Source organism: Thunnus maccoyii, chromosome 14, assembly GCF_910596095.1.
Source record: "Thunnus maccoyii chromosome 14, fThuMac1.1, whole genome shotgun sequence".
NCBI lineage: Eukaryota > Metazoa > Chordata > Actinopteri > Scombriformes > Scombridae > Thunnus > Thunnus maccoyii.
The window spans coordinates 28,023,903-28,049,010 of NC_056546.1; the positions used below are offsets into that span (position 1 = coordinate 28,023,903).

The window sequence follows — 25,108 nt, forward strand, 5'->3', positions numbered from 1 at the left end:
TTAAAATAACTGTCACCAGCAAATTCAAACACCACTCTGTGTCATTGTAATGTTTGAAAAGATACATTAGACTGTGTCTGGATAAACGAGTTAACATTAGCTGGTCACATCATGTTGTTTTCAGCCAGGCAAGTGTTGTGGATATTGTCTGAAAACACTAAACACACATGAAATAATACACAAAACACTGCTGGGTTGAAGATTAAAAAATATTATTGTACAATAAGGAGACGGAACACACAAAGATTTGCATCAGTTCGTCTCACCAAACAAAGCAAGCAAACCTGTTCTATTATAGTTACAGAATGAACAGAGAAATGATCTGTGATTGGGCAGCTTTTATGATTACAGCCAATGGCAAACAACCACGAGGTGTACATTTACATGCTCATGTATGCTAGATAAGAGCCACATCTCCCATGGACACAGGAAGGCAAAAGCCCGAAGCTATATGTGGCCTTTGACCACTTAACCTGTCCTGTTTACTCCAAGACCCCTAATGATACCTTATCTGAGCCTAGGCCAGAATGGAAAGAGGAGTGGGCCAAGGACATGCACACATTAACAGAGCAAATGATCATCCTTGCACAACTCTGCACGTAAAAATGATAAGCAAATCCTTTGGTCTTTTATTACATTTACATAACACTAGCTAGCAGCTAGCTTAGTGGATGTTTAGTTTCAATGGTGGACAGCCTGCTGATGGTGAGCAGTAGATGGAATCTTCCAGTTTGACTTTAAGGCATGTCATATTATCATTTTAAACTTAAGCTATGAATCAGGACCCATGAAATTTGGGGTGTAAAGTCCTTTCAGTTTGTGAAGTTACCGTTAGCTTGCAGTTTTGTATAGCTGTCAACTGAATGAATAGGCTTCATCAGTAGGATACTGAAAGGTTATCAGATGTATCTTACAATTTGTCATTACTATCATATGTTATGGCTCTAGCTTTTTTCAATCAATATGTCACTTTTGAATGCTATGAGTCTCTTTGAAAATTAATTGTAAGTATACAGCAAATGTATTCTTATTATTTATCACCGACATCATTATTGCCTTGATGTGGTTTGGACAACATGTTGTATGACCCAGTTTGTTTGAACACATCCACACCAACTCACCCACCCACACACACAAACAAGACCATGGAGTGCATTACTTTGTTTTTAGCAGGACTTGTCTTCTGTACCATCACCTCCTCCGAACGATGCTTCAAAGATATCAAAATTCTGATTGCGCTTCCGTCAGTCACACTTGCATGATCATACCTGCCTTGAATTTGCTGCCGGTAGATATCAGTTTTATGGTTGAGGCAGGGTTGAGAGCCGTGAAGAGATAAAAACAGACAACGGAACTTTTACCCCTGTCAAAGATGACTTTGTGGTATAAAAATAGCTGGGGTGCTTTTGTTTATAAAAAAAAGTTGCTGACAGAAAACTCTTGCATCTCTTGCAAAATTTCAAAATAAGATGTGAACTAATAAGTGACAACCATGATAATTGCACTATGAAACTATTAGATGCCTAGTCAATACATGGTAAACCTATTTGCTTTTTAGTTAATTTGAAACAAGCTGTTCTATACTAACATCAGACAGCTGACCAGTAGCGGGAAGGCTCAGATAAAGCTCCACAGGAGAAGAGGGGAGTGTTCCACACCGTCCCCCGTATGACCCTTTTTTGCAGGCGGAGAGGCTCCTCTGAGCCCCCCTGCCTGGCCCGACCTCAGACAGGAAGAGAGACGAGAGCAAGAGGCAATAGATGACAGCACACTTACACGCTCACAGCAGGAGTGGTGTCTGACAGTTTCAGCTAATGAGACCATTAACAAGCTGTCACGTTCATTAAGCAACAATTAAAGAAACTCTCTGACGGGATTATTGTTTTTTTATGTAGGTGTATAATCTATCATGATAATTCACATTAAGCATACTGTATAAAGTGTATATATATATATATATATATATATATATATATATATATATATATATGTATATATATATATATATACCCTCAGGAAATCTTCCTTGACATCACTTGCAGAGACAGATACAGTATTTCTTTAAAACACAAGCGACTGATGTCATTCTAACCACTCATGGTCTTATTGATTTATGGATGGACAATCACACGGCAAGGCTTAGCTGGCTGGTGTGTCTCTGAGAGAGCGAGGTGTGTGACATGCAGTTCACAGCAGTGAGATATTTAGAGGATGTAGCTGAGCACTCGTAGATAGTGTGTTTCTGAATTTCAGTTGGCAGTGTGACAGTCAGGATTTGTAACAGCGCATTGACTGCTTGACTGTCTGGAAAAGCAAATTCTGTGTAGAATGATTCTGCTTCTGACCGCTCACACTGTAGATGGTGTTTTCTTTTTTTTCTTTTTTTTTGGTCTACATATAGAGGAATTGTAGTGATGTATGGGAGCTTAAACCAAAGCTCACTGAAATAACTGCCCAGTGTAAATGCTGATAGCATGACGAGGTGTAGCGTAAGTTTACATCACCAGCTTAGCAGGAAAGTGCCATTGTGTATCATCCACTTATTAACAAACCTAGTAGCCTTGCCTGACTGCTGCTTTTAAAACATTCTACAGTCTTCTTGCCAAAATCATGGTATAATTTTATGTGGGTTTAGTACAATTTTGGAAATTCTAAAACACACAATTAGCTTTTCGGCCATCATTTACATACTTTCATAGCATGGATCCCAGGTTAATGGTATCAACATATTAACACATTTGTGATCTGCTTTAAACAGCTCTGCCTCTTAAAAATGTGTCTGGTGGTTTACTTTGGCTTAGTTCTAAGTAAAAAAAATAGCTGTCATTTCCTTGCAAGTGTGTGTGCATGCACAGCAACAATACACACAGCTTTTATCTGCTTCAAGGATGGGCAACTTGGATGATAGAGAGGGCTCCAAACATTTTAGCCTCACTACCAGAGGACCAGATTGTGATTGAGCAATTCCATCAGTAGGATACTGTAACCCCATCACTCAGTTAGCCAATTATAGCTACTTATTTAATGAAAAGAACAAAACATATACTGGTAGTTTATTTTACCAACATTTCTATTTTTCATATTCAAATGTGTTCATGTGTGCATAGAGATCTGCACCAGTTTGGCCTCTTCCCTGCAACTGCATTTTCAGGTGATTAAGATGAGAGGTAATATCGGCAAGCGAGACCATGTCGCAGAGAAAATCTGTATCCCTGAGTTTACTGCAGTAATATCACATCGAATGCTGTCCTCCAAGAACACTGGGATTTCAGCGTGCAGCGCAGAAAACCTCTCCAAGCACTTCCCGCGGCTGATCCATCTGATCTCAATGTACATCTGTAAATCCCCATATGCACATCGCTTCACTGTTTCACTATCTGACAAGGGCTTCTTTGCTTTAGCAAACTCAAGGGAAACAGCATAAGATGTCTTGAGAGAGGGCTCCTGTGTAGTCGTGGCTTTGGTAAAAAGGCTCTGCTGTCAGTGTATTTTTTCCTTTGAGGTCAGCGATGATAGCGGCTCTGGCAGCTCCGGTGTACATGTCATATTTGTCTTTGTGCGTGGTGCTGCAGTGGCGACTCAAGTTGAAATCCCTCATGGCTGATTTTGTTTCTAGGCACACTAAGCACATAGGTTTGTCTCTGAATTCCGAAAAAAGATAATGTTTCCCATTTTGCCTGGAAGGCACAGTTCCCCTGGTCCAATTTTCTTTTTTGGTGGCTCGTGTCTCTCGTTTGTCGTTTGCAAAGAGGCCTGGTGGGCAAGACCAGATGAGACCGCAGTTGCTTGGCTACAGGCTTCTTGCATTTCAAGGGAGTGCCCTCTATCAGTGGACAGTATAATCACAATTGGGATCCAGTTTAGATGTAGTGAAATGGTCGGCTTGCTTCCCATCCCTGATCTGGTTGGTTGTGCATTAAAAGGTTACAACAAACAAGGTCTGAGTTCAAACTTTGAGCCCACTAAAAAACATAAATGTTGAATTAACAGCAATACATTTTCAAAAAGCTACCACCCTTATCTAAACATATGAAGTGAGCCACACAACATATAGTTAAGAAGGTTTAGGTTCTGTTCCAAGGCTGGGTTTTTAGTTATTAGCGTAGTTACACATGTCAATGGGATTTTGAAGTAGGTTTTCTTACCTCTGTAACAGAACCTGCAAGTTCCAGTTTCACTTTGTCTCTTCATTAGCTTGAGTCCTATTGTTTTAGTCTTCTTTAGGCCATCATTTCTATCAGTTGTGATAACATTATCTTCAACAGCCTGCTGCACACTGATGGCAGCTTGTTCAGCAGGGGTTGAGATTCTTCTGCCAGCTGTTTAGGATGGGCATTTTTCCAGTCAGTTGCTTCAACAAATTACTTTGACATAAACACAACTTACATTTTTATGTGATATTCTTTTTTTTATTTGACAAAAAAACCCCAATCCAAATTAAAGTAAACCATCTGCGCTTTCAAAGCATTCGGCGTCATCAAATTGTACTTTCTTTACCCTTTTCACTCCTGCACAGATGCATATTCAGGCAGCAGAAGGAGCAATCAGCCAAGGCAAAACACATTCTCTTTGATAGATATTGACACTGAGTTTAATGTAATGCGTCAGAGCATTAATTCTGTTGAATTGCATATGTAGGATTTCACAAGTAACACAGTTTGCACCAGACAGTAACTCATGTTATTCCAAAAATCAAACTATAAAGTGTAACAGTACTACATTACTGGGAAAAGTAATGTCATTACAAAACACATTACCCCAACACTGACCATGACACTACGCAGAGGTATCACCTCTCCTGTCCAGCTCTCACAGTAACTCAACATTCAACACAAGTGTGAAACTCTGCTCTGCAGCAGTAACGTGTTCACACACAGCTGCACAGTGTGGCACATCGTCTTCTCACATGAACTCTAATAGACACAAGACACAGCTTGTTCCACTCTAACATGTAAGCTTTAAGCACTAGTTAAACTTTCATTATTTTAGATAATCAAAGATCACAGCTGGTGCAATTTTTAGTTTTGCTAAGTCATTTGGTTTTGGGCTGGTTAGTTGAGTAAAAACATTCAGCATCCATGAAGAGAAGGACTGACACTGAAGCAAGTAACGGCGTCCCTGTCAGAGCTGACACATCTGGCTCAAAAATGATTAGATGAGCTTTCATTGATCAGCATGGGTTGGGTACCTGAAACACAATACTAATGTAATTACTAATGTAATAATGTATGTATGTATTTATTCTATAATAATACAGAACAGTAACCTAGATATTGCATGTCCTGTGAAGAGAAGCCAAGGATATTAGTATCACGTGTAGCATGTTATAGCTGTGTATAGTAGGAGCCACGTGCTCATGGCCTGATTCTTTTCTCTCCAGGGACAAGGTTGTAGCTCACACTCATACTGTACATACACACAGGACTTTAACAGACTAGTGATATCCCTCAACACAAATATACAATATACAAACACACAGCACACATGCTACACATAGGACCGTGCTCTATACACAAGGACTCAGAGGTGTCTTCATGGACATGGAGAAATGCATGAACACATGTACTCACATGCATACACGCACATGCCTGCCAAGGGACGCTAATGAAGATGAAGTAGCTAATTAAGGATGACAGTGAGGAGCGATGGGCGGCCATGTTATGTGACGTTATGGGGTCGGCCTGGACCTATAGATATAGGACTTTGGCCAATATAGGACAGTGTGTTAGTAAGGGAGAGGGAAATGGATAGATGAATGTAGTGGATGGGTAGAATATTTGTGAGGTTCTTTGCAGCTCCCTTGGTGTTTAAGATTCCCCCTGAAGCATTTTTCTATACACACTCATCTCACACACATATGCTGCTGGCCTAGATCTATGAGGTGGGTGATTCCTGCAGGTACTGCACATCTTGGCTGACTCCATACTGTCTGACATCCGGAGGGAAATCCACCAAAATACACAGACATTCATTCACCCAGTGTTTAGCCACCTTTCTCTTCCCCTTTGTATTATTGTCTCCTACCTCTCTGGGCTCTGTTTTCCTGCCCGCACAATGCCAGCACTGGGCCACATACCGTCTTTATGCAATTTTCCTCAAGTGCGAGTCTATTTTCTGCACCTGTTTGGTAATTTTCTGGCACCGAACGAACATGTTTGTGCCGAGGTGGGAGGAGAGGCGCAGCTGAGGCTGTGTTTGTTCTGACTAAGCAGCGCAGTGCAATTTTGGTGCTTGTTTTGGCATGAAATTGTGTTTGCGTTAAAACCTGCTCAGACCACCTCTTATTGCAAACGCAGACAAAAGAGCAATTTTTGTGGCTTCAGTTGGCGCAAAGCACACAGGTGTCTCCAAAATTACAAAACACCTTTCATTTATGTGTCTTTTTCTCATCTACTGCATTTATTGTATGCATGTTGACAAAGTAAACATTATAAGCATTTCTACTGCAAAAACACAAACACAAAACTAAACGGGTGGCTGGATGCTGTCCCAACACACACTGGCTGAGTGGCAGAGCATTTAAAGAGTGTAGTCTCTCGGAGGTTGCCTTGGATTCCCTGATCTGTCTGTAAAAATGATTAAGTCTCTTGAGTGAGTGGTGAAAGTATTTAAGAATAAACAGCAACTTACTTTATATCTCCCGGATGACTGAGAATCTTCACAGACAACTGACAGAATTCTGGTCACGGCTGAGCCTCTTATATCTAACTTAGAGGACGCTGTGACTTTTAAGTAGATCATGATAGTCAGAATTAATGTCAGTGTGCCTCCTTCCTAGATCTGTGCACTCCTTATACAGTTTATGAGGAGCCTTTCTACTCTCATCTAGGACAGTCGTCTGCTGGCTGAGCTTGAGCTCTGTGTCATTGAGTTGTCGGAAAACGTTTCCGCCAGCTGTTGTTCCTGAAGCCTGCAGTTGATGCTTTGAGTTCTCTGGAGGGCCACAGCTCTCTGCTGCAACTTAGAACTTCTGTTTCAAGGCTTCTTCAAGTTGTGCCTGTCTTGTCTTGCTCTTTGACCAGACCAAAGGTTTTCAAATGTTACATCAGGGTGATGAAGGCGAAACATGGAGACAGACAGACAGACAGAGAGGGAGGGAGAGCAAGGGGATTATATCAAAAGACAAAAACTATACAAACCAGGGGTGCAGCTAGACTCAGCAGAGAGGGGGCGCAGCATTCATACAATAATAAAATAACTATATTCTATCCTAGCCATTAACACAAATTGTCACTTATTGAGCAAAGCAAGCCCACTGTATGTCGAAGAAAACATACAGTGAAGCCATTTTGTCAGACAAGCTTGTTCTGGAGAGCAAAAAACGAAAACATGTTTCAGCACCGAGGACAGAACGCAGCGCTCTATGCGCATCTATTGACGAACGATTCAGCACCACCGCCGATGGACAGCGACAGGCCAGGTGCACTGTCTCAGTAGCATGTCTTTCTGACACGGGGATAACAAACATAAACTAGACACAGCGGTCTACAACACTATACAAGACCTGTTCAAATACAAAGGAGACAGTCAGCAACACCACAAGCAGTGACACAGACAGATGCCAAGATGCAGTAAACATGGAGTTAAACAACAGATTAATCTAACATTCTGACTGATTTCTTCATTACCAAAATTGAAGTTATTTAAGTTAATAAAGACTAATTATGGATGTTTGTAACTTTGTTGAGCTGTGAAAAGGTGAAAGCGCTCAGTATTTCCCGAGAAAGGAGCAGAGCAAATAGAGACAAATCAAAAAAGAAATTGCTCTTTTTTTTCATCATGTGACCCCGCACGTATCAAGGTTAGCTAAGTTAATTAAGCACTTATAATAGCAGTGGTGTGGTCAGAAGCCAAATAAAGAAATAAGGTATAAAGTAGGACAACATGTCATTTTATGACAAATTCAGAGTGTTTCATAGTGGTTTAACGCAACAAACCGCATTACATTGAATTAGTAAACTCTAGGATGGAATTTAGACAGCATAAGTGCACAGATCATATTGTAGATATGTGACTTACACATATTTCTTCATGTATATTCTTTAAGAGTTTGTGTTCATGTCAGAAAGTATCACTGCATGTAAGACACCACTTACTCCTGTTTTCTATATGCATGAATGAATCCTCACAAGCAACAAGCAGACACCTTCTGCACAGGCTCATCCCCAAACCACACACAGTCAGCAGGTGACTGAACCACTTATACATGCAGAACTGGGGAAAATCCTCTTTATTCAAAGCCTCAGTGGGCTTGTCAGTCCCAGTGCAAGATCCAGTAGGCCTACATAATATAACTTCCATAAGTCACATGTTTCATTCACCAATTGCTGTCCCTGCTCAGCCTGCTGTAGTTCAGCGAGATCCATTTGTGTATTCCACCATCCTCCAGAGGACAAAATAATCCAATTAGGTTAACAAACTTTGTACATATCACGGCCCCTTGTTAAAACTCCATCCTCCTCTCTTTCAACCACTTTGTCCTTGTCAATGTTTATGTCCTGCTCAACACACAGCAATGAGGTTGGATAGTTTGGCTTCATCCATGCATGAACGCAAACAGCTCTTAATGAGTCTCAGAGAGCTGAAACTTCGACCTGTGAGTTTCATTCACCAGAAACATAAAGAGACATGAGTATCTCATATTTTAGCTTAAGTTTTCAGCGAAGTTGGTCATGAACTTTGAATCTCTGCTTCTGCAGTCTTCACTTCCTGTGGAGTCAAGGGAGTGGAAATACGAACAGCGCCACTCTGTTACTGCAACCCATATTGTGGTTGGAGGGCGGATTATATCTGTAGTGATAAGAACTATCAGAGAATGTATAGAAAAAGTTAAGAGAGTTAAGCTCTACTATTCCTAATGTGCTTGTGCAATGGCAGTTGGGTCATGTACTATGTCCCCAGCGGGGCCCCTACTGAGCATGGGTCCTGGGGCAGTCGCCCCCTCTGCCCTCATGGATGCTCTGCTTATGATGCAAACACTTGGATGGCAGCTGGCAAACTCTTTAGCAAGGCACCAAAACATAGATACAAGATACAAATCATGTTGCTAATCATTAAATAATTAACTGCAACGCTGGATATGACAGTTACTTACAGTTAGTTACAGAATCACGGATGTCAATGCTAAATTTAATCCCAAACCAGTCAGTCGTTCTTGGGGTATCTTTTTCCAGTGTGTTGGGACTCCTACGTGCCGGTTAGTGAAGTTTGTGCCGGTTAGTGAACAAACATTGCCACACTCAAGACACTATAATCCCTTCACAAACAGATGAAAGTGTATGTGCTTGTGTTCGTCACAAACCTTTCCCAGTAGAGGAGGAAAAACACTCAATACTGAATCCTTTGCAATAGTCTGCCTCACAGCTCTTCACAAGCAGATATGAATATGAAAATCTGAATTTGACTTTGAAATTGATCAATATTAAAATGCAAATGGGAAATATGCATTTTAGCCTTTCATATGATCCTGATCGACAAGGCTGGCATCCCTCTTTCCCATGTGGAGCTGCTACAGTGAAGAGCCTGCGGCTGCTGATACGACTGTGTTTACCTGTGTGACTGACGGAGCTGCACAGCATGTCTGATAGCATGTGCTCGTAGTTTTGGTTCGTCATTGCTGTGTGTGTGTCTGTGCATGTGCGTGAGTTACTCAGTGTTATGTCATGCACCTTCCCCCCCCCCCTCCTCTCCACCCCCAGCCCATCCCCCTGTGTCTTATCCATTACCGTCACGTCACCATAGCAACCTCGGCAGTGGTGATGCATTCTGCTTCACTGGACCACCAACCACCTAAAACACTCAGAGGTGTGTGTGTGTCTGTGTGTGAGTGTGTGTGTGTGCATGTGTCTGTGTCTGTATGTGTGTGCCGACTAATGGAACACACACTCAAGTTATTAAGTAATGACAAGACAAAGAGAGGACTCCTGTATGTTGAGTCTGTTTCGAGCTTTAAACTTGTTCAATGTCTTCTAGTAATGTCACATACACACAAACACACACACACGGACACACTGGCTCAGGGGAAGAGCATACAGTAAGTCACAGCTGTATATAAGCTTTGGTGCTGATGCAGCTTGGCAGATTTCAGCCTTTGGTTCTGTTTGTCAAACTATACACAGTGAAATCAAGTGTGCATATCTGTGCATTGTGTGTGTTTGAAGGTAAAATACACATTTCTTTTTATAAGTAAAATTAAAGAGTCAGTTCACCAACTTACATATTCAGTGGTATGTTTCTGTACAGATAGTTTTGATTTAATTTGTGTAGGTTTTGAGATTTCCGCCTGCAGCCCGATACAATTGAAGTGATTGAAATTTTGTTTGTGGTGGTGTCGATTTGGTCCCCATGAACACTGTTCACAATGAGATGTGTGTGGATTATCCAGACTGATTTTAGGGAAGGTAGACAGACAACATTGCCTTCAGTCTGGAACAGGGCTTAAAAAAAGATCAGTGCAAATGTATTTTAGCATTTGACACTGCAGATATCTTGTATTTTGGTTACATTACACCTTCAGTGTGGAATATTAAAGCATCCATAAAGCTGCTTGAAAATAAGTTTACTGATCATTTTAGTTTTGTAAGCCTGCACACCTTGGTGTGTACCTGCATCATACCCAGGTGTGTACTTGCAGGCTTACTTTTTCAGCCTGAACATTTTAGTTGCTGCCTGTAAACTTAACATTACAGGCTGTGAGGCATATTTTTCAGTGTGCTCACAGATATTTGACTTTTGACTTAGATCTTAAGCTAGAACAAGTTATTTGGTTAAAGTGTCTCATACCACCATACCTAGCTAATTTTACATCTGTCAAGTCATGCTAACATTACTAAATTGCTAATGCACTCCCAGACATTATATAGATTTATACATGAAGCTCTAAACACAACATTAACAGATCAAAACTATCTCAATTTACACATCAAACAGGTGCTTTAGTTTTGGTATAATTATCTATCTGCTTTAGCTGTTAAATGCTCCACTATGTTCACCAGCTAGTCGCTAACTTTGTCTGTCTGCTGTTTGTTGCTGGGCAGGTAGTGTACAGTGGGTTTATCAGAGATTTTTCACTGAAAAAAGCTGCTTGTGGAGAGCAGTGAGACTAAACCAAAACAGTAATGTTGAGGTTTAAAACCAAAATAATGAGCTGAAAGTTACTAAAATGCTTGATAGAGCCGAGAGGAACTGGAGAGCTGATTTCTCTGTGGGTTTGTCACTATGAGTGAACCCTTTCATATGTCATAATTTAATTCAGTGTTGATATAGAAATATTGATTACAGCAGCTTTAACTAGATGATTCATTTTATCTGGATTTGTGGAGACTTCTTACAGGTACAAACTTAAATGTACAAGCTTACAAAACTAAAGTTAAGTTTAGATTTTCAAGCACACCTTTAAGACTTATAATTCTGCCTCTTACAGCAGCTACACTCATAACTCCAAAGCATCCTGTTCTAGCTCAGTGCCTTTCTATTCTTCCATCTGCCTGCGACATAGCTGTTTGTAAAACGTTGCAAGCGTTTCATGTTTCTGCGTTTTGATAAATATAGCTGAGCGCGGTGCTATTTATAGAAGCCCCAGCATGCTCTGCACCTAAGTCAGGGCCTGTTGCATGGTGGGAGAGAAGATGGGTCGGAGGTGGGGCGCTTGAGGATACTGTGACCCAGATGACTGAGCTGGAATGATCGGCCTTGCGGCACAGCATGCTGCCATACTAATGCTCCCGCAGGAACGTGGTGACACAAGATGCATGTCTCATCTCCCTTTGTTCTGTGGGGAGAAGGAATGTTTGGAGTATTTAGGAATGTCAATTAACTGTGGAACTAAGAGCTTGTGCATCACCACCATTAGAGTGTTTGAGAATAAAAAGTCTGTAGCCAATGTTCATCAATAGAACTGTTTAAACGTCCTCCACTTTGTTGCATAAAACCGAGTTTGTCATTTTATGTGATGCATTCAGTGTCTTTCATAAAGCCAACTCCCCAGGCAGAGAGCTGCCACTAATGGTTTGTGTGGTGGTTTTGTTTGAAGTGAATGAGAGTCCTCATGCAACCATTAACCATTCTACCATCTCTTTTTCTTTGTTGCTTTCTCTTTATGACTGTCTCAGGATATCACATTTCCAACTCCATGGTGGTGAAGGAAGCCAGGTGGGAGAGTCGTCACCTTCTACAAGAAGTCTATGACAACGAGTCTAAGCTCTACTCTGAGCCTGAAAAAAACTGCACCGAACCAGGTAAGACTGGCTGAGATGAAGCAGTTCAAATGACCCCATTTGTGTCTTTGCAAGCAACATGGAGGAGGACTTAATCTCAGTATCTCCAGGCCAGTGTTCATATAAATATTTTTCTCAAAAGCTTTGATTAGTGTAACTAAATGGTTATGTCAAGAGGCTTTCATTTCTGTATGAAACACGCCTTCTGTATCTTATTGTGGAGTTTTTGGATGTGGTTGGACTGGAATTCCTGCTGGCTGCTGCCTTTTTGGAGTTATAACTCAGTCAAATCTTAACACACAGACATGAAACACATATTAATATCATTCAGTGTGACTTACACATTATCTTCAATGTCCAACTCTAATAAACCTCCATAAATTTGCTTAGAAATCATAGAAAAAAGATGCTTCAGAATTTGCCTGAGAATGATCACATTTTTAAGTTTTCTCCAGTATCAAATGTAATCCAGTGATGTACGTCCATCATCAGGTTAGCAAAAATATTTTTTCACACAAAAGTCAAATTTCACACTGAGCTGATGAGGAAACAAGTAGAAGGAAAAATGCTCTTTAAAATACAAGGACGTCGCTTTGAATTTTATGTTGATGAAGGCAAATTTTGTCAGTCTTAATGGACATCCGTACAGCTGATCATACAATCTTGTTACATCAAGTTAAAGGTACTTTGCGTTGACAGGATATGTCTGAGGCAAGTCCCTTTGGACCAATGGCCTGTCACTTGTGGTGTACCTCAGGGAAGTGTAATGGGACTACTGGTGTTGTATTCAAGTCAGCCTCCCAGCTCCTGTAGGCTGTTGAAAATGACTTACATGTATACACAGTATATGAAAATTCAACATTTTGAATACTCTTTGTACCACTTTTATTTTACAGGTTTTTCCAAGCATGATTTCCATTGAACTTTCCTGGAAAGAACTATGTAATTTTGTACCATTTATAGTGATTTTCTTTCCCTTGAAATTTCCTTGAAGGAGAAGCTCAGTATAAACCCAAGTAAATATCAATTTATTATTGAAAACTATATTTTCCTATATGTTGAATTATACACTCACCTGCAGATAAATTTTGCATTTTTGCATGTTCAGCTGACCTGCTGTTCACTGACTGAAAGGCCGTCTTGATTAGACTAGCTCACCAATTAATGGAATTTATTCATTGGATGTGTACCAATTAAACACTGTCTTTATTATCTATCAAATTACACAGTTCTTTCCTATATAGTTCTGTATTACAAAGAAAAGATATTTAAAAAAAAAAAAAAAAAAAAATATATATACATATGAGTTTTTAGTGGTATTAGATAACTGCAAAACTACATTTTGGAATAGCTGAAATATACAAATGTTCACGTTTCCTTTTTTTCAATCCCAAACTCCAAATCCGCTAGTCCGCTACATTTAGTATTACATTTAGATGGTTTCTTAATGACTCTCCTGGCTCATCTGTTGGGGTTGGTGATTGGATTCTGTACAAAAACAGAAAAATCAGGTGTCCAACAAAAGACGAAAATAGCATGACACCCCACCGCCTCTTCCCTTCACCCTTACACACAAACACACACTAGACAGTCTCCAGAGAGTTGGCTACAGAGGAGTTGAACTGAAGATGAAAAATGAACAGCACTCCCTCTGGTGAGGAGCGTGAGTTGGAGACAAACACAGAGAGAGAAAGTGAGGGGGATGTTGACATTAAAGCGAGAGTGTTGGACTTTTCTCTCCCTGTTGGCAGTGAGAGTAATTATAAAAACACTGTCGACACGTGATATTTGTTGATGAAGCTCAATATCTGTAGTGTGCTTACTTTGATCTTTAACATTAGATTCTTAGTTTAGATCTTCCCCTTACCTCATGAGTTAGTGACGGTGGATTTTAAGGCTGCTGCTGGCCATGATCACCAGCAGGCCGTCCTCCGAGCACACAGACGCAGGGACGAGCCAGAGAACAACTGCCGCTTAGAACGAGAACTGGAGCGACCCGTCTGCCATCCGTAGAGAGAGACACACCGAGAGCAGGCTGAGCAGGCAGAGAGCGGCAGAGTTTCTGCTGAAAACAAGCACCGAGACCCAGGGAGACACGAGAGCAGCTGCTCGTTAAAAGCTACGTGTGTTTACAGCAGAGAGCTGGAGGGAGGACAGACGTCTCACTCTGCTACTCAGCGCTGCGACTCTGCTGCTGATGCTGCGGACGGTCACAAAGCAGATGTCTGTCGTCCAACTAAATATTGATAACACGCTTTTACAAATTAGTTTTTTTATTTAATGAACATGGGTGCTGATACGCGAAATGAACTAAATGGGTTTTATTTCTATAAAAAAACAAAATCAAAACGATGGTGGGGGTGATGTAATCGGTGTATGCCTGAACACTGTGTAACACCGGTAACTGACTACCGCGGCAAGCCTCCTCCCAGGTAGAAATCCTCTCTGCTCTCCTTGAGACTGGATGCTGTCGGCGTCGCCGCATGTTTCCCCTAGCCTGTCTGCTAGTCTCTTCCTCGGCGTGTACCAAAACCTTTCATACCGCATGTTTGTTTTCACTGTGGGCTTGTGTGTGTCTTTGTGTTTTTTCCCCACGGTGCGGAGTGTGTGAGTGTTTTCCATGTGGAATCCTGGGGCTTTACAAGGCTGACGTCCTGCCAAGCATTCTCTTGATCTCATTGTAAACACACCGCCCCCATCTAATGCACGCATGCACACACACACACACACACACACACACACACATGCACACATTCCTCCTTCCTGCAGTTTGGGGATGCAGAGACGATGGATCCTGCAGTCTGACTGGATTCGTACGGACGAGTTATATTTAGACAGCACATAGTTTATAGCCTGTTTCTGTTTAATTACACTTTGTCTCCTGAAACACTAATTACCTTAATAGGGATTATTCTTGCTTTCCTGCACTAAAAGGGGCCTTCACAACGTGCTCCTTACGCCTCACTCGCTCTCTCTCTCTCTCTCTCTGTCGCTCCAATATCATCTGTTTAGCTTTCTCGTCCCCCGGAGCACTCACCGTCGCCAGATTATTTTTGTGTTTTTCTTTCTTTCTCCCTTCTTTCTCGGGTGTCTTTTTTTTTTTTGTTTCAGACACAATCATCAGTTCAGTTTCAAGTCATAGAGCATTCTTCTCATGCACACACACACACACACACTCACTGAGGAGATACAGTAAGTGCATGTGTGTCTTTGTTCATGCTGCTGATGTGCTAACACATGCATGCACGTCTCCATCTAAACAAATATTTAATCTCATGTGGTGCATCGCAGCCTTATCGTACTCGGGACAAGTTGAGAAAATTCAGGCAGGATGGTTAATTGGATTTGTTTCATTTGTTTAACTTCCTGCAAGATTAGACTCAAAAACCAAATGACAGTGTCTCTGAAATGAAGAAGATTACCTCTTCTTGCTCTCGGTACTCTTGTTTCAGGTTGAATTACTTGACAAACATGTGAAATTATTTCATGCTCCTGCCCAAAAAAATATCTAAAGTGGAGGAGTTATGGAGGTGAGACAGGATTTTTTCAGTCAGCAGTCTTTTTTTTTTTTTTTTAACAAGACATAAGGAATGCACTGCAGGGGAATAAGGGAGTAGGATATTTGCTGGAGTAGGCTCCAGATGCCTCCGTTGGGGAGAAGAAGAAGGAGAATTTCTACGGCTGTTGTCGGTGCGTTTTCACAGCAGCCGTTTGGGGGAAATAGACTAGGTGCTATTTTTAGTGGCGTTCACTTGACAGCCCCACTGAAAATACGCAACAATGGAGCTTGGACACGTGATGGCAAATACCTCAAAATAACGTTGCTCCTTCTGCTGTTGACTCAGGCCAGCTGGGGTCTGTGCAGCTCCCTCAAGTGAACAAATCAATTGAACTGTTGTGAGCTACATTCAGTTTAATAGAGATGATGGTTTTTAGGAGAAACATAGAGGACGCATCATGAGCTGTATGTTACAATGAATATGTTGATGGTTCATCATCGTGGGTCAGTTGTTTTTTGGGAGATAATTCAAATCTCAGAGTACGGTCAAGTAAATCTATTATTATTTATTTAAACACTATAGCTGTAAAATAATGATTTGTGAAACTCTTCAAAATCCTTAATTATCTGAGAAATTTCTTCTTCTCAGGACTTATTTGGGGAATATGAAACATGCCAGGATCCATTTAGTTGCATGTTGGTACTTTCACAAATGCAACTTCACTGCATTTTGTTTTTTGTGTAAACTATAACTACTATATTGAGTTGCAAAGATGACTTATTTTGGGTAACCGTGCTTCTGCAAGTAAAATTGTAAGATGAGAAGTTCACTACAAACATCACTGAGCTTAACACAATCTGCAGCAAAAACTTTCAGATTCTATCATACTATGTTTTGTTGCCAGCTGCAAAAATTAAGTGTTTTGAATCAGCTACAGTTGTGATTCGTGCCTCTGACTGGCTTCTTCTCCATAGCAACGGCAGTTGAGGTTCATGCGTAACAGAACCAACGGAAAAAAAACATGATTTCTCAATAACAATGTTGAAATAATTCAAACTGATGGCCATAACATACAACTATCATATGGTAAATAATTCAGGAGATTCCAGTGTTTCTATGTTTAAAACATTGAGGCTATCATTGAAATAAAAATATGACACAGGAATTCAGAGGGGAGAAAATAATTCCAGAACCAGCAGCACATGAGGGCAGAGTTTTCTTAATCTACATTATTATATAAATGCAGATTTTGTACCTCTGTATTACCAAATGATACAAAGTGTCTCTATCTACTATATTTCATTCATTTGTTTGAAAAAATCAGACAAAAAAAGTGAAACTATTCAGCAGTGGCAACACCAACTGAGTTTGTGTAATAAACAGAAGAAGAGCTGGATTAGCATTTGCAATGTTAGCCACTGCATCTACATCTTAGCATTTTCATTGTCAATTTATCAGTCGATTATTTTGTCAGATTGATTTAACTGTTTAACTAAGATGTAAGAAATTGAGTGAATTTGAAGCGTGAGGTGACATCTTCAAATTGCTTGTTTTGTCAGAAAAGCAGCAAAACCCAAAGATACTGAATTATTCAAACCAGAGAAAAGCAACAGATCCTCACAGCTGGAAGCAGTGAATGTGTGGCAGTTTTGATTGATAAATGATATAAATGGTGATTATCAATTATCAAAGATGTTGTCATTTGATTCATTTTCTGTTGAGTGACTAAATATTTCAGCATTGATATCTCCCATGGTTGAATCAGCTCCTACATATACTTTACCAACAAACATTAAATGAAAAGAACATGTCTCCGTGTTTGATTGACAGCTGAAATACAGCACAAAACACAACAGCAGTGAAATGGAAGGCCTGCAGATTAGAAAATATCACCAGTCACAATAAATATTTAGCAGATTCAGTCATTTTGTGAGTTAAATGCAGTTTGATTACTTATCCAGGTGAACAGTGCAAGTTCCAGCTTTACCAGCCACATCTGAAAAACATTAAGAGTCTGGGGTTAAACTCTTCCTCTCACGGACACAGAACTGAGAAGACTTTGCTCGTATCTGTCAGAAGAGATGTTATGCATTCCTGTGGCAGAAACCATCTCTCCAGCACTCTGTTGTGCTGTAATTGGTCGGATCAATGGCACTTAGGCCTTCCTCTCATCTCACCACTCAAATGCATCCACACACATACACACATAAGAACAAATGTACATAGACAGACTCCCATAACCACAGACACTGGAGGAAATCCACATGCATATACAAATACACGTGCATGTCAAGCAAACAGATGTGCATGTTTTTTTTCATGCATGTTTGGCACCTTTTTTGTTATTTTTTTATAATATTTTTTGTTATCAAATAAAAAAAAAAAAAAGGATAAAAAGGTCCTTCTGAGGTCAGACACCAACACCCACGCACACTCAGCTATGATTATGTATTATAACAGTGGAGTGTGTTGGATTAGAGATAATCATGTTTACAGTTGCCGACTTTCTCCGCTCTGCTCATGCACAGCAAACAACAACCTCTGCCTCATTAGAATGTGTGTATTTGTGTGCGTGATTGTGTGTGTGTGTGTGTGTGTGAGCGCCATGGTAGCAATAACCTCTGATTGTCATTTCTATCCATGACTCCTATCCATTCTCATCTAATTCAATCTCGGTCAGTCATAAACAATAAGCGCAGATAGATATTTGGATGTCTGTAGTGGTTCAGCAGACAGTGGAGTCTCCACAGCTCCTGACCTGCAAAATCACACTTGTGCTTACATTTCTGTCTATCAAGTCTTAATTAACCATAAAAATTGAGTTGTTACAGTCTAATTATACTCCAGTTGCACAAATGGAACGTAATCTAAAGGGTTATGCTCTTTTGCTCTTTGTTTTTCTCCACTCTACTTTCTCAATTCATTAGGGTAAAAACTAAAAATCAAACCAAGTTGAAACATTGACATCATGGAGAGTCTGTCAGTTCAGTTTAATTGCCAAAAATGAGTTATAGCACCTGATTTTGATTTAGTTTTAGTCTTAGTGTTTTGACGAAAGTGTGTGTCGTGTTTTCATGATTATTGTTAGTATGAGTCTAGCTGGATTTGACAAAACTTTTAAGAGATTTTAGTCGTGGTTTTAGCCATGCTAGCAGCATGGCTCAAGGAATGGAAATGTCGGTTTGTAGGTTGGTCGGTCAGTCCACCGCATTAGTATAAAATATCTCAAAAAAGGATGGATTGCCATGTAATCTGAATGTTTTCGTGGTTTGTCTCAGCTGTTGTGTTGCTGCTTCTTGTCAAACTTTTTGTGGGATTGTAGATTTTTTTTTTCTTCAAGAGCCGGTAATGTAAGCTAACACCACTGGCAGAGACATCATCTTACTGAAATGCAAGATGCTGCTTATTAGTGTAACACATTAAGCAGCTAAACTCAATTTTTGAAGAAGAGAGATTTAGTGGAGGCATATACTTTTTTCCAGTCAGAGGGATACAATGTGTGCTTCTGCAGATGCATGTGGGTCGATTGCACTACGTTTGCAAAAATTTGCATTAACAAAGTTATCAGTTAATTTGTCCATTCCTCAGTCTTACACATTATTGTTTGGTTGTTATACGTGGACAAAAATTGTAATTCATGTTGTCACAGTTTTTGTTTTCAAAAGCTTTTAGTCTTTGTCTTGTTCTTGTCGTGAGAAAAAGGTTTTTTTTTGATGAACTTAGCACTTCTCTGGACAGTTCAGTTCTCTCTGGACAGCATCATTTTATTGCAGTTGGAAAAGCTTTGGGGCTTGCCCAAAACAATTTGCACTCATACAATCAACACTCATAGTCCCCAGAGGATCAATATGTTTCTGGTGACCGTCTGACCTTTCCTCTAGCACCATCCATTTCCTCTATCTGATGACATCACCGTGAAATTTGCAGAGCACATACATGCTCTCCTGAGGATTAGCCTATTCAATTTTGTCCTCTCCATGAGATGCTTGACCCAGGAATTCTAAGTAACCCTGCACCTTTGCACACAAGATATCTAATAATCTAACTAGCATAGATTATCCTAAAACATTCCAAGCACAGTTATGCTCCCGGGGTGCTCAACCTTTTGATTGTAATGACCCCATGACACCACCAGCAGATTTAACACTTTTAGCCCTATTACTGGTAGGGCTCCAAGAAAAGCAACATTGTCAGTATACTGCTTGTTCCTTTCAACATGTCCACATTGTGGGGTGTAATGAACCAGTGTTGCAGCAGCCTCAAGGGGCCACCAGTGGGGTTTTAGTCTTTAGACCTGTATTTCCCAGTCAGTACTGTCAGAACTATGTGTTCTGCTGCGGTTTTGCCTCATCTCCCAAATGTAAAATGCTTTGTAAATCCTTTTAAAAACACACAAGAAACCACTGCCCTGACTAACATGGTACAGCATCTATCATGCAGCTAATTATCTGCTTAATGGGACTACTTTCCCTTTTTCCATTACTGCACACTGAGGCAAAAAGAAACTTAAAGGCAGAGCGAGAGTCTATTTGGAGATAATTCTGGCAGAATGGAGGCACCTAAAAATCTAATTGGATTTTTGAAAACATCACATGGCCTTAGAGTTGCAAGGGAGGGTATTTGTCAAAAGCGTTAATAGAAACAGGAAAAGAAAGCAGTAGGGTCTGCATTGCGTTCCAGTATGAAAGTCCTGAATGGAACAATCATTCTCTGGGGAACATGAATGTGGTCAATAAACTCAATGGTCTAGATTTACATACTTTTATGCAAGCTAGTGGTGGGGCTCTAGGAATGGCAGTGTTGGAAATACAGTATGTTGACAACATTTTGATGGATTTGGCGTGGAATTTGTGACAGGTATCCATGTTGGCCAGAGGATGGATCCTAATAATTTTGTAGATCCCCTGACCTTTCATCTTGTGCTACTGGCAGTTTGCAATTATCTAGTGAAATATATAATATATCTTTTTGATGGTTTGGCACAAAATTTGTTTCTAGAAGTTTTCCCAATGACTTTGATGATCCCTTGATCCCTCCCTTCAAACTGAAATGTCTCGGCAACTATCAGATGGACTGCCATGGAATTTGGTACAGAAATTCATGGTCTCTACAGGGGAAATTAAAATAACGTTGGTGGTTCCCTGACTCTTATTCTCACCAGGTCAAAATTTCAATTTGTCAGGTTGGTTGGTTTATGACCAAACACTTGGAAAAAAACAATGATAATCCTATCAGCCTCAGCTGTACTTTGTGTTTAGTACTATTAACTAAGATGTTAAGCATGACCTGAGAAACATCAGAACATCAGAGATGTTAGTTCAAATCACCACTAAGTACTGCCTCACATCTAGTCTGCTAGTGTTGATGCTATTGTGAAAGATCAAGAGGTCATTAAAACTGATAGTAATTGTTTTTAGGATCATGAATAACTAAACCAAATTTCAGATCAGTTTGGCTGTTAGTTGTCATGATATCTTGCTCTGGATGAAGTTTTAGATAGATGGTCACCATTTACCATCCTTTAGCTCTGCATCCTTAGAAAGCAAGTGATGTATTGATAAATTCTTTATCAGTCAGACTGCAACATATCCATCATATCAGAGGGGTCCAATGATGACTGGAGCCCATCAGATTTCTTAATTAAAGGCAAATGCATGCACAGTAGCTATAGCATCATCTACAGGTACATTAACCTCTGCAATCAGATTTATTTAGACATCATAACCCATCTGTGGTCCAGGCTAGCTGTTGCTGTTGTGTGGCCTGTGGTGCTTGACAGGGTAGGAGAACAAACAGGTTGTGAAAGGCAGGCAGGTCATGTATCCTGTTGTATGTGGAGCCTTGGGTGTTTCCAGCCCTGAACACAAATTTTGGGTGAAGACATGATGCCAGCTTCATGTAGAGAGGGAAGCTTGTGTGCTGATTTGGGGACGATTACATGTGTTCTCCCCCATGTGCGGTGTATGTATGTGCACCTCTGTGCGTGTGTGTGTGATTATATGAGTGTGTTTACCAAGCCATCCCTTGCTTGCCCGCGGTCCATCTGTCACTCCAAGAAAGCTCACTAGGCATGTCACAGACTGCGGGCCAGCTGGGAGGGTGTGTGTGCGCGCATGTGTATGTGGAGGGTGGGGAGGTGGGCGATCTCTGTCACTTCATATCGCATCATTTCCTGTTAAGGAATCCCACCAGCACGAAATAATCCAAAGTCTGAGGAGAGGAGAGACACATTATTGAGGAGAATAAAATTGGCTAATTCTGTGATATTTAATTTAATCAAAACTGTTCCCCTCACCTTAACAGTGTAATGAAATGTGCTGGAGCTCAGGTGCACTGTATTACAAACGTTTGTTGTGTTCTTACACTTGTTACATTTGCTGGGCTGAGCCAAGTAAGTAAGCAAGTGATTAGTACTTCTTAAAATCTTATTGAAGTGATGCTACTGAAGGGTTTGGGTTACAGTCAGTCTTTAATTATGTGTAAATAGTAAATATTTCAGTTGGTACTCAAAAGAACAGTTTGACACTTTGTGAAATATGTCTGTTTTCCTTCTTTCCAAGAGTTAGGTAAGATTAAGATCTCATGTCATAAGCATAAAGACTGGAAGCAGGCGGTAACAGCTAGCCTGGCTCTCACCAAAGTTCTAAAGTATGCCCACCAACACCTCTAACACTCACTAATAAGCATGATGAATCTTGTTTGTTTAATTCGTACACAAACAAAAATGTAAAAAAAATGTGTTGTTTTATGTTGAGTTATGTGCCGCGACTATTTTTTGGCTAACAGCTAGGTGCAGTGACCCTATCTGGCATCCAAAGCTATACACAGTAGGGATGGGCATTTCAAGCAAAAAATCTATCCAGTATTCACTGGGAACTATTCGGCCATTCTTCGAAGATCCCCACATCCCCGCACGCACACACACACACACACACACAAAGAGAGAGAAAGAGAGAGACCCATTCATGATTCATCCACCTTCTGCTTGGTGCTTTGCTCTCAAAAGACAGTGCGTAGTTGTTGTAGACTTGTGATATGCTAGCTTTACCTGGCATTGCACCTTTGTTTTTGTTTATTTTTTTGAAGGAGTTCCACACAGAACTTTCTGACGACTGTAGTAGTCTTTGCACATGTCTCCTGTTTGTACAGTAGAATCTAGCTCATCTCACAGTGCTGTAGCAAATGCTATACTGCTATACTGCCCTCCTGCGGAAAAGAGACGATCTGAATGTGCTACACACGTTAACGTAAGAGGAGAAGATAGTCCAGTGTTTCCCCTGTATTCATTCTTCAGCGGTGCACTGCCACTGCAAAATTATGAGCACCGCTGCTAAAATTTCACACAATCATTAATGTCAGTGGGCTACTAATGATTTTCACTCACATGCTGTGCGAGCATGATAACACCCTAGTTACAGTGGAAATGTTTTGAGTCATTTTCCCTCTCCTCATTCTTCAAAGGACATCTACATAAAAGGTACTGTTGTAAGAGCAGAGTAGCTTTGTTAAGGAATAGGGCAGTGTGTAATGTGTGGGCGTAGCGAGTGTGTGGTTGAGCGAGCGGAAAAAAAGTGACAGTGAATGCGAGCGGAGCAGAGTAAAAGGTTAGCAGTAAGGTGTCAATCTGGCAGTAAATGTACAGTACAGACTACTGTGTGTAATTTAATAAATGCTACAGCTTCTCAAGATCAAGAAAAGTCTTGTCTGTTTTTTCCCCAACTGCTGGAAAAGTGAAGGGTGTTAGCCCCGACGTTAGCAACAATGGGTTAGCCTAACCTGACCAGGCTCACTTAAGGTGGACTGACCTTAAAGGTTGACCAGCAGTTCTCATTTTAGTGCCCATCTCAGCCGCTCCTCAAAGCAGTCAACCAAGGGGAAACACTGTAGTCACATGAACCATTTGATTTTTTATAATTTAATGACTATTCCAAAATTTGAAAATCATGACCATCTCTACTACTACTACTGCTTACACTTCAGTTGCTGTATGGGACTGAACACACAAGATGCATCATGTTACAGTCAGTGAGTTTTAGAGGTGTAGGTTGGCATATTTTTGAACTTTGGACAGAAGCAGGCTAGCTGTTTTTTTGCTAAGCCTCTCACGATTCCCCAAATCCTCAATTCAGTTTGACTTTCGATTTTAAGGTCACGATTAAATTCGATTTTCGATTTAAACCATTTTTTTCAGCCCTGAGAGTTATGCCAGTGTAGACTATTGAGTCTTGATCGGTAAAGATGAACAGATCATTGGTTTTATGCCCTGACAACTGTCATTTACACTTTCAAATTCTTCTTTAAAAGGATAGGCTACATGGTTTCAAGTGTGATATAACTGCCATATGTTTTTTGGGGGATGGGGGATGTACCATACTAAGGTTATATGGTCAAATTTAAATAATTATTTAAAATGTAATAACAATAACTTATTTCACCAGTCAATTGGGAAGAAACTGTTAAAACACAAAAACAAAAAGAAGAGCCACTAGATGGCAGAGGGGTACTTTAAAACAACAGCTTGAGTGTCCTCACCTGCAGCAAACTAAGTTTATGTGTGTTGCACTTTGTAGACGGTCCTTGCACACTCGTCTCATACCTTACTACAGTAGGAAAGAGGTGTTGGTTTGTGTTTTAAGAATGTTTCGCTTATGAGTTATTGATCCAGGAAGTTTAAATCTGTCAATATATTTCCAACTTTACTGAAGTGTGAAGTGTGTAGCATAGCCTATAAACTGTAGTTTTTCTATCAACGATGCATTCGTTATTTACACAACTCACAGGGAAGGCAAAGTGTTTCTACGCCAATGACTTCAGGGAAGCAGGAGGATTTTCCAGATCTGTTGTTTCTCCATCGTCTCTGACTCCGGCAGCGGCCATGGTGTCTCGAAAAGTAATGCAGCTGCAGGCTACCAGTAAGCTATGCTGTGCTGTCTTTGAATTTTTTTTTTTTCTCAGATGTGCACACTGGACATGTGCAAGTAGGCAGAGGTGGGAGAATCATTGATCCTCCTTTTGATTTTGATGGTCGAAATCGAAACACCCCTATAAGCTAGGCTAATCACCTCCAAACCTGATGATGTCATCAGGGTTATCTTGGAATGGGATTGTAGAGCGAAACTTAAGACGTTTTACGGAAAGCCCGGAGGTGTGGAATTGGAACCCAGTGGTTGAAGGAGAAAGGCTTTTTACAATTAGATTAATATTTATCTTATCTTATCCTGGCAGTTCCCCACTAATCACAACCGTCTCAACTGGAAGTCCTAAATTTCTCTTTTCAGCCCTTGTAGGTTAGCTTTGGTCAGCTTGGGTTCACGGCAGTTCCAGTGAATTCCAACAGTGACCAGGTTTCACAGTGGAAAAAGTAGCAAAACAGCCACAGAAACCTCTCAAACC

General features: G+C 40.5%; 1 protein-coding gene across 2 annotated transcripts in view; it reads left to right on the top strand.

Annotated features, from left to right (window-relative positions):
* Positions 1 to 25,108, top strand: part of slc24a3 (solute carrier family 24 member 3) — a 125,018-nt gene that overhangs the window by 42,275 nt on the left and 57,635 nt on the right. For both annotated transcript variants that reach the window (XM_042433892.1, XM_042433891.1), the window contains one exon: positions 12,111 to 12,236. In XM_042433892.1, coding sequence (XP_042289826.1) covers positions 12,111 to 12,236 — 126 coding nt within the window. The remainder of the gene's footprint in view (positions 1 to 12,110; positions 12,237 to 25,108) is intronic.